At 37.6% G+C, this 16,079-nt stretch overlaps 1 protein-coding gene across 1 annotated transcript; it reads left to right on the forward strand.

The window, feature by feature from the left end:
- The first annotated feature begins 3,450 nt into the window (after positions 1-3,450).
- LOC131324174 (uncharacterized) lies at positions 3,451-11,571 on the forward strand. Its single transcript, XM_058356023.1, has 6 exons — positions 3,451-4,047; positions 5,254-5,416; positions 6,272-6,448; positions 6,550-6,633; positions 10,045-10,129; positions 10,908-11,571. The coding sequence occupies exons 1-6, from the start codon at positions 3,674-3,676 to the stop codon at positions 11,348-11,350; spliced, it is 1,326 nt and encodes a 441-aa protein (XP_058212006.1). The 5' UTR covers positions 3,451-3,673; the 3' UTR covers positions 11,351-11,571.
- Positions 11,572-16,079: the final 4,508 nt, after the last annotated feature.

Here is a 16,079-nt window from a genome sequence, read left to right on the forward strand (position 1 = left end):
GTGGGAGAAAAAAAGAGAAATTTTCTTGGGCGACCAAAAGAAAAAAGTACTATGTGAAAAATATAATGTTTGATTTACCTTCCTTGCACAAGAGACAATTTATAGTGGTAGTGGTGCTGGTGGAGATGGATGTGGTGGTGACAGAAATGGTAATGGCGGCGGCGTGGAGGGTAGTGGTAGAGGAGGAGCAAAGGGTTTAATGTAAGCATTTATGAATCCAGTCAAAAATATATAATTCAAAGTTACTTAATTTTTATCAACCTTTTTAGCCTATATTCTAAGAGGCACTTAATCTTTTAAGCAACATGGTTATCAAGATTCAAAACTACATAAATCACTTATTAATTAATTCATTCAATTTTAAGTATTGAATTTAAATTATCAAACAACCCTATAATTAAAGTTTGTTATTTTTAAGTACTGATATAGGAACAGCCTTTCATCGATTGTATTTGACAAGAAACGAAAAAATTTCTTTAGTAATTTGTAATAAAAACTGACTAATCTATATAATCACGTTATTAAATCCTTATAAATAATAAAAGGCAATTCAGGCTCTACAATATTGGTTAATATGGAATTATAGAAGCTGATCAAAAAAACAAAAATGGAATTACAAAATAGAAGGGAAAATGACGGCCCAATGTGATTGATCTGCGCCCACTAAGGCCCAATAAATATGATTTATCTTGGGCCTTGGCATTACTACTGACGCTGTCCTGTAGGCCCATATATACACAAAAATAATGCCCAACACAGTGAACCCACATACATGGAGAAAAAGGTTTTTTTTTTTTCCAAGTAATATGGGACCGGATCGAAGTCACATTACGTGGGATCTTCGTTCCCGTTCTTAATCTTAATTCTAATGAATTTTAAGTAATTTGGGATTTTTTTTTTAAAATTCGCTTACACCCACTCACGCACACGCGTTAGATGATCTAGCGTGGGAAACTATGCAAGTTTCTTGTTTTGAAAAAAAAAAACGTCCAATATCCAACATATTGGATGTTACATTATTGACAAAGCCATACGTTTTAGATTCATCATGTATATACCATCATTTTCATATCGATATTTTCTCTTTGCTTTCGTCTAAAAATGGTTCTCGAGCATGCCAAAGAAAATTTAAAATAATATTCATAAATTGGGTGTTTTCAGATAACATTTGAAGAATAGTTTTTTCAAAAACCAATCAGGCATACAAGTTGTTGGATATTACTTACTACTCTAGGTCGCTACAATTGAGGCCCCGTTCCAGAACTAGAAATAAGTACTTATTTTTTAAGAAGGCAATTTCAAGCTCAAAAATTATGTGCTTACATAAATAATTTTTCTACCACTATGGATCTTGTTTGATAGATCTCATTGATATCTTTAATACGGTGCAAAAAAAATAATAAATTATTTTTCATTTATATTATTTTTGAGTTTGAAAATGTGAAATAAGTACTTATTTTTTAAGAAGGTGTTCTGGAACGGGGCCTGAATTAGTATTACTTTATGGAAGTACCAACTCGCTAGTGCAAACTCATACGACATGAAGTCACATCTCAACAGCTCATTTTGACAATTAATAGTTTAGTTTAATTATATCGGTTAGAGTCTTTTAATTAAGTAACAAATTGAAACCACAAAAGTACTTTTAGATGACCGGATTTTACTCCTTAAATCGAGACTGCAGAGAAAGAAAGAAAGAAAGAAAAATCCTTTATGGAATCAAGAGCTTATATAGATCACTTTCTTTGTTTTCTTAATCTTGGTGGGTACTGAAAGAAGGTATTAAGATGAATTAATGCTATTGGTACTGGAGTAGTACTACTCTGCTGGTTGTTGAGGATTATGGGAAGAGAATGAGGTAGATGTTGGAACCACCATTCCAACTGTCAACTGCCAACAATAACATTTTGCCTAAAGATGCTCTCTCTCTCTCTCTCTCTCTCTCTCTCTCTCTCTCTCTCATCTATGGTCCATGTCCTTAAGATGATTATAATATGGTGTTAGGGTTTGAACTATGAAGAGATCTACCACAACCTTCTTACCAAAGGCAGAGAACATTCTAAAAAGATGATTAAGAATTGCATATTTTACGATAGAATTTTCAAAGAGAGTTTTTCCTAAGTAGTTATCTGAGTTTTCTGACACGACACTAAAATAAGCGATGCTGACAAAAAAGTTGTCACTGAGCTGTCACTAAAAGTGCGTTGCTAAAAATTTTTAGTGACATCTTTTCACCTATAGTAAATGAGTTTCTGTCTGTTGAGATAGAGATTATCTAGGAATGGATCCTGCTAGATAAAGCAATGGCAGAAATAATACATTTTCTATAATGTAAGTATAAAACCAGCTGCAACTTTTAAGTTGACAAACAAAATGAGCTAACCACAGAAAATTTGAAGAACATGGAATGTTGCTTCTTTTTGTCTTTTGTTTTTGGAACCAGAGGAAATACTTTCTTTAATATATACATCATATATGTACATTGTCAAACTTTAACATTACCGCTGGTGAATTTTTTATAGCATGTTTGCTTCATCTTGAATAGAACCTAACGCAAAAAGGTAGTAAAACGGAGATGGTATATAGCAAATGACTAGCTAGAAGTCATTCAGCTAGGATAATACAGTAATGCTCCAACACACTTCTTCAACACATAATTTATGCGGAGTATTACATAACTTTATTCGCACATTATGTATAAATATATAGTGTCGAAATAAAATACTAGAAAACAACACAACCACATTACAAAATTGGCACATTATGCATGAATATATAGTATCTATTTATGATTGAATATAAAACTAAGTAAGCGATAATCTAGTTTGTGGTTAAACACAATGACATCGTATCTATTTACGATTGAATATAAAACTAAGTAAGCGATAATCTAGCTTGTGATTAAACAAAGTACGACGTTACTGTCCTAAAAGTTGTTATTGCCTCCCCATGCTCGGGTATTGACGGTCAAGTGGTTTAAATTAGTTCAACAATGTAGTTCTTGTGAAAAACATTAGTATTAAGTTATTTGTTTATTACAAAATCGTAAATTGTTTCACGAGCCGTTGTCAACGGCGGAATACTCAACAACCGCCTCCTCCCTTCTCTCTACCGACTTTTGTTCCTTCTCTCCCCTCTCCGGTCTCCATCGGGGCTTTTTAATGACAACCCTCTTGATTATTCAGAATGGCAAGTCAAAGTGGAGTATCAACAATTTTATATTTCAAAGATCAATAAAAAAAAATTTCGCTGTTAAAAAAAAAAACAATTTTATATTTCAGGTATCTAAGTAAAAGTAATTTTAATCGTAAAATGGAACGGCTTCTTAATCGTAATTTACGAATAAAGCTTTAAGAACCGTTATCTAATTAACTGTAATAATTAAAAGTATTTTTGTTTTTTGATCATAATAATTAAAAATATAAGTACTTGGTAAATCAGTTAACGAGCCTCATCAACGGTGGAAGACCCATCAACCGTCCTCCACTCCTCCCCCCCTCTCTCTCTCTCAAATTCTCTCTCTACAAACTTTTCTTCCTCTCTCTCTCTCTCCTCTCTCTGCGATCCGTTCCCACTTCCCTGGCTTGAAACCCTTGTCCATTTCTCTCTTCTGTAAATATATCTATCCTCGCATCGCATGTAGATGTATAAGCACACATAATTTGCATCAGAAATGGATGAGGCCTCGTTCGATCTCAATTTCGCGAACCTCTTAAAATGGCCAGCGATAATCGAAACATTCGTCGACATATTGCTATGCGCGGTCCCGATTTGGGTCGCGGTAATGATAGGGCTCGTGATCGGGTGGGCCTGGCGGCCCAGGTGGACCGGGCTGGTCTACCTAGGGCTCCGGTCCAGGCTCCGGTTCTTCCTGACGATGCCGCCCGGGTTCGGGGCCCACCGGCTCTGGATCGCCTTCACGGCTCTGTCCGCGTTCTCGGTGGGGCGGACGCTTTGGACGAGGTCCAGGGGGAAGGCCAAGGACTCGTCGGACGGCGCCGTTTCGGGTCCGAAGTCGTTGGGGCCGGAGGAGAAAGGAGATTTCAAGTGAGTTGGAATTTTTTGTTGAATTAGGTTTTTTTCAATGACTCAGGTGTCGGGCCAGCTTACGCGCTCCTTGACTGATGGTGGGACCGATGTACACTGGCGGGCCTTAATTAAAGCTAGGACAAAGGATTTTTGGAATTACAACCCCAAGGGATTGGCCTAGTGGTCAAGGTTTGGAACGTAGAGGTTTGCTCCCTTCTAAAGTTTTCAAAGTTTCAGGTTCGAAACCTCGTAGATGCTATTGACTCATCTGTTTTTAATTGGGTCCCGGCAAGTGGGCAGTGGAATTGGTCCCCAAATCAGTTGAGGTTTGCGAAATTTTTGAATTACTTGAATTCAAAATAGTATAAGTATTACTATGATAAGTGAAAAACAAGGAAGATTTGGAAGGAGTTTTTAGGGTTTGATAGGATATGCAAAACGGTCTAGGAAAGCCCTTAACTGCCAGAGGTTTAACCTGATTAGAAAGGGGGTAATGGTGACTCGTGGTTAACTCTTGCTCGGGTTTCCGATCGCTGTGGTAATTATTATTATTTTTTCATTCTTGTGAATTGAATCTTTTGTGGCTTAGTTTATTGTATATATGTGGAGGTTTGTTAGTATGTCTTTTAGCCCAATTGTTCAGCAAGCTTATTGCATCTGCTCTACTTCAAGTTATTCTGCTCAAAATGCCAGCGAATTTGCTAATGTAGTATTGCTCCGAATACAACTGATAGGGAAGGTAACCAAAGAAAAGGAAAGAAAGAAAGAAAGCCATGGTATCTCACCCTGACGAAACAAGAAAACTGAGCTTTTTGATTGTTCAATTGCACTCCAATGCAGTTATTCACTCTGTACTTGCAACAATTTATGCACTATCTCCTTGTCTAAATCGATAGTTTTGTATGTATTTTCACTGAACTTTTTTTTCCAAGAAAGGACCCTTAGTTGTTGAGTAGTTTAAGGCAAGGTCAGAAGAATTTTGCCTATTATTCTGGTCTGAAACATGTGTAATTACTCTTTCAAATTGGCTACTCACTGTTATTTAGACTTGCACAAATTAGTAGCCAAAGTAGTAGTCATTGGTCTTAAGTGCTTCCCTTTCAATTGCTAGTTCAATTTTTTCTGCAAACTTTATTTTTCCTGATTGCTACAGTTATGTTTATAGATTTGGAGCCTTGAATATTATAAAAAGTCTCTGTATGTTCACTTTGTTTTTCCCACCAGGCCCTGCACTGGAACCTCAAAGATAGAGAGCGTAGTTGCAGAGAATGATCTAGAACACCTTTTGCGTCTTCTTGATAGCAAGGACGGGGAAATGGGGTGGCAAGGTTTGATGGAACGGTCCACCTCAAACTTCACATACCAAGCTTGGCGCCATGAACCTGAGGTAAAATTTGACTTTCCGTTGAAAGATACGTACTTGGTACTCACTGTAAAAATCTTTGTGGAATTTTTTCTCGATATAATTTGACCTTGTTTAATGCATTACTGGTTTTTCAAAATTGCTTTAAAAGTGTATACATGTCTTGGCATTGTCATAGTTTATCGTACTTGATTGATAATGGGGGACTTTAAATGTTATTAATGACTATTCCAAAGAAGCAAAAAATACTCTTTAGGTATAATGTGAGCTGTATACAGATATATGATATTTACCACAAATCAGACATGCATCCCCATTGGTTTTTCCTATAGAAACCAGGATGGGTTGATTTAGAATGGACTGATTAAAAGTACTAGATTCATTGAATGCTTTGTCATTTGGTACAGGAATATAGTATGATAAGACGAGGGAAATTCTTATGTTGAGGAGGGAATGTTCGCACTATTTAGGATAGGAAAATAAAAGATTGTAATTCCTGCCGATCAAAAAAAGATTGTCAGTAATTCCTAACTTTCACCAGTTTTACGTTAGATGATTTTTGGCTTGTAGATTGTAGGTAATACTAGATGCAAAGCTATAGCTTACTCTTTGGGGTGTGGCTGATTTATCTTAAGGCCTCTCTCTCTCTCTGTCTCTCCAAGTAAATATTGCATAATCCGACACGAGGATTCTGAGGAGCAACTGGCCCATTGATGTCCGATGACTTTACTTCAGTGTCTGTGCATGCAAACAACGATTTACCTTGGTTTTCTAAACCTTTCCCAATTTTGTTGTGATGTTGAAATTCAAGTTGTCCCATTCTCATAGTTGGCAAAAATGTGTAAGCATTGAAACCTGACGGTGCAACTTGTTTATCAGACAGGGCCCGTTGTCTACCGTAGCAGAACTGTTTTCGAGGATGCAACACCGGAGATGGCTAGGGATTTCTTTTGGGATGATGAGTTTCGCCCTAAATGGGATCCTATGTTTGCATACTTTAAAATGTTGGAGGAATGTCCTCATACAGGGACCACGATTGTCCACTGGATAAAGAAGGTACTCTTGGGTTGTATGGCCCTTGCACTACATAGAGATTCTGTCTTTTATGCCCCTTGTCATGACATTTTGCTTTGATACCTTTATTCGTTCCTTGGCAGTTCCCCTTTTTCTGCAGTGATCGCGAGTATATCATTGGGCGGAGAATATGGGAAGCTGGAAAGAAATATTATTGCGTGACAAAGGTACTTTTTTTTTAAACTAATTCTTTTTAGTTGAGAGAAAACCCAACGCAGATTTTTCCGAGCTGAAACCAATATGCGTCTAACCTGTTTATGGTCCTTGGTATTCAGAGGATGACAATTTGGTACAAAGCTCCTATTTACATACCCCAGATTAAAGTTTTAATGTTGGACTCATGCGGGTTTACATGTGTGTTTCTCTAGGTTTTTATTTTGAGGCATTGTGTCTTTTATTACTTTTTTTAAAAATTTTGAAATGATTGCAGTGTGTTTCTTTTGCACCTGTTTCTTTTGGTTTTTGTTTTGTTTGTTACCAACTTCGGTCTCTCTTATTGCTGCGTGGGGAACATAATCTGGAGTCCCCTCTTGTTGCAAGGTCCAATGATGTATAAGTCACCACCCAGCGTCAAGATGTGATTTTGAGTCCATTTCTAGTTAGGTAGTGTACCAGCAATCTTGATTTATATCCATGTTAAGAGGATTGTAACTTTGGTCAAATCATAGGCTTATTTTCCTGTCTTAGAGCTGGGTTGGACCGAGTTTGATCTGCTTGAATCTATTTTGGGCTGGGCCTACGAGTGTCATTGAGCTACCCAAGCCTGACTTTACACGTTTGATTCAGCTTGTGATTTAATTGTAAGCGTGAAAGTGATATTAGAGATTGATGTTCATCACATTTCATCTGCTGGCTTCAAAATGATAATGTTTTTTAAAGCTTATACTGAACTAAGCTATTTGTTGGGATTTCATATTGTTACGGTTCAAATTCAAATGGTCTCTCTCTCTCTCTCTCTCTCTCACACACACACACACATACACAAGCGCGCGCACTCACTGATTCCTGTGTCTGCACGATTCTCTTAAATACATTTAGGTACTCTCTCTTTCTTAGTTGCATTGACCCCTCAGGATCATGCACATAGATGGGTCTCTGCTTCTCCATTTCAGTCTTTTTCTGTATGAATATATATCTTTTGTGAAAGTTGCATAATTGACCAAGGGATCCGGGTTTGACTGATTTGATATCTTGGTGGAAGATGCATTCAAACCCGACACAAATTGGCCTGTTCATATCAATAGACACAACTTTGGGCCCTATGTTATCTGGAACGTGGATCGTACCGGTACAAGGATCAGGAATGTGGTACGCCACATGTCTGAATTGTAGAATGCTAGATGTAGGCTTCTATAGATGTCAAATTCAAAACATACCCTTCCAAGGGATAAACATCTAGTAAAATTATCATTCTCCAAATTATTCGTGCAAAATACATTTCTTGGACATAATGACTGATTTTTTCCATTCTCTCTAGATTTTGTACATTAGTAAGCTAATTTTTTGGAAAAAAATTGGGGATCGCTATATTTAGTTATTTACTGTTTTGGAACACAAGTGTACCATGTTTCGGAACGTCTATAATGGCACCCGATTTGTTAGGGTGGTAGTGTTCCCTGGTAACATAGCTTTAGGCAACCCCCTTAGGCAAACTGTTAGTATAAAACTACAGAAGTGGTTGAGCGACTTCAGCCAAACCCCAGCCTATGAAGTTAGGCATTGGTGAGCTTGGGCAATGCCAATGCTGGATCAAGAGATTGAGCCTTGCAGAACCTAATACACTTGGCCTAGGCCTGACCAAACCCACAGGACCGAGTTTGGTAAAGGTGTTTAACTTCTTGTGACCAGGGAATGCTATATGGTCGAGCTGAAGATTTGTTCACTTAATTTTTATGGTGAAGATTTTGTTTTTACTTTTTTGGTGGCAATAGGTCCATGATATGCCACAACTAAAACACAAAAATGACACGCTCTCCTGGCGGTGTTCATCTCTCAGCACACATCTCTCTCTCTCTCTCTCTCTCTCTCTCTCTCTCTCTCTCTCTCTCTCTCTCTCTCTCTCTCTCTATATATATATATATATATATACAGTCCGGATCTCCTAAGGGATCCCGCACGGCCTTACCGTGCGGGACTCCCCTTTCCCGATCGAATTACGACGATCCGAGCCGCTCAAAGTGATCAGAACGTGATTTTAAGGGTACTCGCGAGAAATCAGCAAAAAAAATGATCGGGAAGGGTTTCATCCGAACAGTTTTTTATTGAACGATTCAGTTAAAAACTGTTCGGATCAGGCCCTTTCCGATCATTTTTTTTGCCGATTTCTCGCGGGTACCCTTAAAATCACGTTCTGCACACTTTGAACGGCTCGGATCGTCGCAATTCGATCGGGAAAGGGGAGTCTCGCACGGTAAGGCCATGCGGGATCCCTCATTGGAACCCGAGTGTGTGTGTGTGTGTGTGTGTGTATGTATATATATATATATATATATATATATATATATATATAGCACCACATTGTGGACACCCACCAATCATCACTTCTGTATGTTTTTCTTCAAAGTAATTCATTTGCCAAACTTTTTATGCCCTTTCCTCTATGAACCTATCGGCCGGCCGACATTTCTATCGGGAAGGTCCCCACAAATCCATAATTGCCCATAATTTTATTTTCTGGCCCCATTCCGTTAAGGTTCTTGTTTTTTAAGTACTTATTTCTCGCTTTAGGAGAGGTCATTCTCTCACAATACATCACCTTTGATTCAAAAAATAAGTACTTATTTTAGTTGGGGAAAAATAAGTACTCACTCAGTTTTTCCTTTCCATCTATAAACCCAAATCAACCATCATCTTTGAAATGAACCAAAAAGGTGCATTCTATGAATAGAAACATGTGGTTTAATGTATCCAAGTGCAAATTCATGTAACTAAGTAGACTAAAATACGACCAATGGAAATCCCTATAACCCTTGACTTCCAACCTTCTGAAATTACCAAAATATGATGGCCTTTAGTATGGATTGCCCGAGTTCAATTTGCCGTTGAACGGCGGCTGCAGTTCTCAGTGATTATGAAAGTTGCTGGCTTGGGTCGATGATGGGGTTTTAGATGCATGTAATGTTCTAAAAATTGCTAGGCGCTAGTTGGGTGGAGAAAGGGCGCCTAGGTGCCAACTACTTGGCCACCTAGTGCCTTGGGGGTAACTGGACCACCACCTAGCGCCTAGGCAGGGACTAGTCGGCCTAGGTGGCTGACTTTTAGAGCATTAGATGCATGGTCCGAGAGAGAGCGCGGGGTATGTCTTGCTACTTGCAGTCATGGCAGCTACATTTCTTGTTGTGGCATTATCGCCACGGCACCACCCTTATTTTTTAGGCTAGGGTGGTCATTTCAGTTACTTGTATATGCTAATGAAAGAAGAGTTACCTTCATAATTTGAATTCGTGCTGTCCTTTTTCCTTGCCTGCATGACAGTGAAGAAATCTTGATTACCTGTAATTATTGGTGGTGGTTTTTTCTGGCTCATGTCTAGCACATATTAACTGTTGGTGTATGGATAATGGCTTGTAACGTTGCAGGGAGGGGTGCCATTTCCAGCCTTGCAAAAACGTGACAAACCTAGGCGCGTGGATCTTTACTTTTCAAGTTGGGTTATCAAACCTGGTAAGCATTTTCAAATATTCATAGGATACTTGCAAGTTTGCAACTCCTTCATTGAGTGCCTGTTGAGTAATTCTGTTTCTTTCAATTTTCATTTTTTCAAAATAATGAGCTAATGAAATTATTTTTTGTACTAGCTAATGAATTTACAGATGCAATGGCTCTGTATTGCTCTGAACTTATTGAGTAGCTTCCAACTATAGTTTAACACTTGAAATTGTCTTTAAAACATATACGAGGTTTTCTTTAGCAGAGTCTTCTTAATGCAGATTGCATTTGGCTTTGCTTGTAGACCGCCGCTCATCGACCACCACCACTACCTCGCAACACACATACCCCCAACCATTGCTGCCACTACCACAGCACCACGCGACCACTCCTTTGTCTGCCGTCACCAGCACAAGCATGAGCACAACCACACCCTACCGCTGCTACCATCTCCCTCCGCCTCCACTACACAACATCTATGCCCCCCTAGCGCCACCAATACAAACCCTGCAATACCACCACCATTGCATCACCGACACAACCTTGTCACTGCCATAATGTAACAATGAGAGAGAGAATTAAATTATAAATTTATGGTGTAAGATTTGTGTCAAAACTATTTGTTTTAACTAAGCTTTAATTTGAATCGAACAGTTTTTCAGCTTGAAAAACTTAGCATAACAGTTGATCAATCTGTCTGCCTGCTTGACTTACCGTTTTTTGAACTAGTTTCCAACTTCAGCAGATTAACCTTACTTCGTATCTTGATCGTGTATTTCCAAACTACTTGTAGTGCAATCACGTAAAGGAGACGGGCTATTGCCAGCGTGTGAGGTTTCTCTTGTTCACTATGAAGACATGGGAATCCCCAAGGATGTGGCAAAGTTGGGAGTCCGTCATGGGATGTGGGGAACCGTGAAGAAGTTGCACTCTGGGTTCAGAGCATATCAGCAAGCAAGGAAATCTGATTCACCTCTGTCCAGAAGCGCTCTGATGGCCAGAATCACCACAAAGATTACATCTGATGAGAATTCAGATGATTCTTTGGTTTTAGCGTCGGACAGAGAAGGGAGGGATCAAGTGGTGGATATTCAGAGAGAGAGAGATCGCCTTGGCGGTGTTGACTGGAAATGGGTAGTTTTAGGTGGGACTGTGGCTGTGGTTTGTGGACTTCATACAGGGGTTATAGGAAAAGCCTTGTTACTTGGAGCAGGCCAAAGAGTTGCCCGGAGGTGAGAGAATTCAGGCCAAGAGTTTTATCTTTCCCCCTTATTTTTTGTCTTTTTGTTTTTACCCTATAATACATGGATCTGTGGCAACTGAGAACCTAAATTCTCATATTATACCTACATTATTGATTATGTATTAATGCTTCCAATTGTTGGTGGCTAATTTGTACTATCATGTACTTGGAGGAAAAATAGTAATCTATAGTATTTTCTATTTTTTCTACCCAATGATAATTTAGTAATCCATATTCTCTTTTGGTACCCACTTTTCGGTTGAGGGTTATCCCATGCCTTTTATGTTCCATCAACAATAAATGACCCAAGTAATTATTCATTAATTCTTTTGCCTTCTGTTGATACTGCTTCAGCTGTTATTGAGGCTATTAGGATTTATTGGAAGTTTTTTTTTTTTTGGATCATGGTTATGTGGGATTATTCAATGATTGGGATACAGATGTGGTTACCGTGCACATGTAATATTTACCTCGATAGGCCTGATGGGGATGAAGCAACAAAACCTAATAAATTTCTTAGAGACAAAAAAAGAAGAAGAAGGTATCCTGAACCGCTGGTGTGGGAGGGCTGGTATTGGAAGTCCAAAGAAAGCCGCTGGTGTGGGAGGGATGGTCGTGCTCGGGATGGATCGAAAGTTGCTACCGACGGATACCTACATTATCTACTACTACGATGGAGTTACAAAGCTGAACATACGGATGATGTTTAGAATTACAGACGGGCACATATGCCTATTGTTCGGAGTTCCAAATATGAACACTGATGATGTTTGGTTTCGGAGTTACAACACCAAAAGGTCCAAAAACTTATCTATAGTTCGGAGTTACAGAATCGAACGTTTTCTCTCTTTGGGTAAGCCATTTTTTTTCATCGTACCGACTTAGAAATGTGATTTTGCTTGCTATTTTTCGTTTTGATATTTTGTAGATGATAGAAGGGAGTTTTGATCGGCAAAGAAAAAAACTTATTGATAAAACCTTGACAATGGGTAAATTCTTATATTTTGGATCACAGCAAGGCCTCATGCACAGGCCTCATGTCTATGCCCCAAGCCCTTGTTATGGATAAATTCTTTTAAGGGGTTGAGATTCTTTACCCACAAATTTGGAAATTTGGTCACCTTAATCCCTGGCATAAACATGTAAATGGCTGTAGGAGGGGCTGTAGGAATTAGTCCGAGATCCGTGGAAACTGACCCGAGACACACGACATTACAAAAAAAAAAAAAAAAACCTTCTCTCGTGCATGATATTGATTCTAGTTTTTTGCTTCTCTTCACAAAAGAGGAGCAAAAATCACTGAAAGAATTCATTTTCTTCCCCTAGAATTCCAATAACGTTCATTTTTCCTCTCTTTCCCCAAAATTTCTTTTTTTTCATTTTGCTGAATAATATTGGATGGTGATTTCCATAAACTATACTCTTTTCTGCTTTGATCATGTCCTTTACAACAAATTTTGGAAGAAATGATAGGTAAAAATTACAGTAATTTTTAACCTGAACCTGCGACCACCTCTTACAACAAATTTTGGAAGAAATGATAGGTAAAAATTACAGTAATTTTTAACCTGAACCTGCGACCACCTCTTACAACAAATTTTGGAAGAAATGATAGGTAAAAATTACAGTAATTTTTAACCTGAACCTGCGACCACCTCTTACAACAAATTTTGGAAGAAATGATAGGTAAAAATTACAGTAATTTTTAACCTGAACCTGCGACCACCTCTCTCTCTCTAACATTTGCTCTTCCTTCTCTCTAAGCTTTTAAGTTTAAGTCTCTTTTCTCTCCGGCTTAAAAAATTGACTTCTTTTTTTTTTTATCAGAATAAAAATTGACTTTAAAACCCCGAAATAATGCTTATATAAACCCCAAGGGGTTGTTGATCCAGTGGTCTGGGACTTAAGGATATGTTTCTTCCTAAGTTCTCAAATTCAAAACTTCTTAAGTGCTATCAACTCTTTTGAAGCCAGTTTGTATGAAGCATTTGATCTGACTTCAAATGAGATCCTGCTAGTGGACTCTGGATTTATGATCCTCACTCCTCAGAATTAATCAAGATACACATAATCTAGCTTACACACCAAGGTATAAAAAAAAGAAAGAAGAAGAAGATAAAAGCTATATTGTGCACTATGACAAATCTTGACAAAACGAATTTACCAAACCATAAAAAAATCGTTAAAAAAGTGAACTCTTTTTTATCATCTGACTATTAAAAACTTGACTTTAGAAACCCAGAAATTATATTAACCCCAAAGGATTAGCCTAGTGATTAAGGCTTGAGACTTAAAAGTTTATTAATTTCCTCATAAGTTTTCATGAGTGAAAGCTCGATCTCGGGTGCTATCAACTCTTTTGGAGCCAGTCTCTACAAAATATTTTGTTCTAGCTTCAAGTAAAATCTCATGCACTAGCAGACTCTGAATTTATGGTCTCCAAAATTAGTCGATAAATTTATAGTCTCCGAGATTAGTCTAAGGAAAGTTTATATTGTGGAGACTATGACAACTATGACAGAAGCTGTCAATTCTTTTTGGAAAGCATCAATCTCTTCATCAAAGGCCTTTATTGCGAAAGACACTTTGGGTTATGGATTCTTCTGCAATAGGGAAATGCACGGCTCATGTCTCATGTGCTGTCTCTATACATGGGATAAGCTTGGAAGGAGACTAATCATTTTCTCATAATTATTTACTGACGTAATATAAAACATATATTCTAGTGGTTTTGAAATGCCAAACCCACAAGTTTGGTGGTTGATATTTAAGTGTGGAGTGGACCAAAAATCATAATCACACCCAAAAAATTGAAGTGGATTACGTGTGAAATGGGATCCACTTGAATTGTCAACTTGCCTACTTATTGTTTGGTCCAAGCTAGCTGGCTTCTCATTTTCCATTCAAGACTTAAATTGCAAATATTCACCACAAAGTGGTAGATCTCAATAGTGGATTCTTGTCATTTCAAATTAATTTTTAGGACCGTGGCCTTGTTTTGTGATTTGCTAGTATTGTAGTAGCAAGTTGAAGGTGGTAACTTAAGCTACATAATGTGTGTGGTGAGCGAAAGTTCCAGCGCAAGCAAGAAAATATCTTTAAACATATTTCAAATTACTAAAATTTGTGAACGTAAAATAAAAAACGAAAGATATTCAAGAGCGAAAATAGAGGTCCTACCAAAAGATATTGCTATTTTCTCCTCTTAAAAATTTTATCTCCATAATTTTTTGATGCTTCATCACCCGTGTTTTTTCTTTTTTACTGATTTTTTTAATCATTGTTTTTATTTTTTGGATGGCTGTAGCGTACATTGATTAAAAAATTAAAATTTTTTTTTGTTAAAATGTCAAATAATTGACTTAAGACGACAAAACCAAAGACAACCAATTACGTAACCTAATTCCAAATTAGTGTACTAGTAATTTCGCTAGATTTGAGCTCTATTATTTTGTATGGCATGTCAATGATGTGTGCATGTTCCTCCAACTCCAGACCAGTCATATCAATATGTACCACTACTTGCATTTTCTAGAGATCTCTATATTGATAGCTGTATCTACATTTGATTAGCCAATATAATCGAGTTCTTTATTTAAGACTAGGTTCATCTAAATTGGTCAAGATTCAAGAGATTGATGATTTATGATTTGGCGTTTGGTTTGGAATTTTTCGTTTCGGTTTTGGAGTTGCGGCTTGTTTTCACTTTTTGTGAAGTTATGAATTTTTTATATTATTATTATTAATTTTTTTTTTTTTGGGTGCCGACCCTTTTTGGTGGTTTGGGTGGCTTATGCCGTTGTGCCCTTGTTCCGATTAATTTTTGTAATCAGTTATAAAGATTAATAAAATCTTTTTTTGCTGAGAAAAAAAGTGTTAGTAATTAATGGACAGTCTCTCACAATTTTAGTTGAACTGGATCTCACTCTTTACTAGGTGCATTCAGGTCGATGGTTTTTGTATGTGTTTAACATCGATTCAAAATTAAGTCAATCGAATTTGGATAAAGGTTTGTTCGAACCAAAGTGGTGCGTGCACTCCCTTTACATATTATATTATAGATTGTCGCTTTGTCTTTGTAACAAATATGGATGTGTGATCAACTTGATTGCTCACACGGATGACAAAAGTATCGAGACTTTTACTCAAATCGTTCATTTCTCTTCAGATATTTATAATTCAGCCAGGTATTTATAAATTTTCGACTGACTTAAATTTTTTTTTTATTCAACTGTAAACACACGTAGTAGGCTTACAAATGAACAATCCAAATCGTGGGACCACATCATACATTACATAAGGAGCTAGCAAACAGGAATCATGGAATAGGAGGACCATTTGGAAATGAGAGAGGGAGAGAGAGGATTAAAAATGAGGAATCATCTTTGTACCTTTTGTATTTCTGATTCTACAAACTTCTACTACCTTTTTTAGAGAAGAAAATGGTGGATGTATTGAACCAATGGAGCAATCACCCGATCAATTGGAGTACCCATTCGACCTAGAATGTTAAGACTTAAGCCATAATTGACCTGGCCGGAGAGGAAATATTGATCCTTCACTATGTCGTGGCCTCTTTAACCAGATCCCCACGTAAGTGCAAATTAAATTAGAGTCCCCACTTCAAATCATCAGATTTTAAGTATCGAACTCATAATGTGTGGGAGAGGAGCAACCCAATACTAGGTGGCTCCAAGGCCTCCAACCACTCGAATTATCACC

The sequence above is a fragment of the Rhododendron vialii genome, chromosome 4a (genome assembly GCF_030253575.1).
Source record: "Rhododendron vialii isolate Sample 1 chromosome 4a, ASM3025357v1".
Classification (NCBI taxonomy): Eukaryota; Viridiplantae; Streptophyta; class Magnoliopsida; order Ericales; family Ericaceae; genus Rhododendron; species Rhododendron vialii.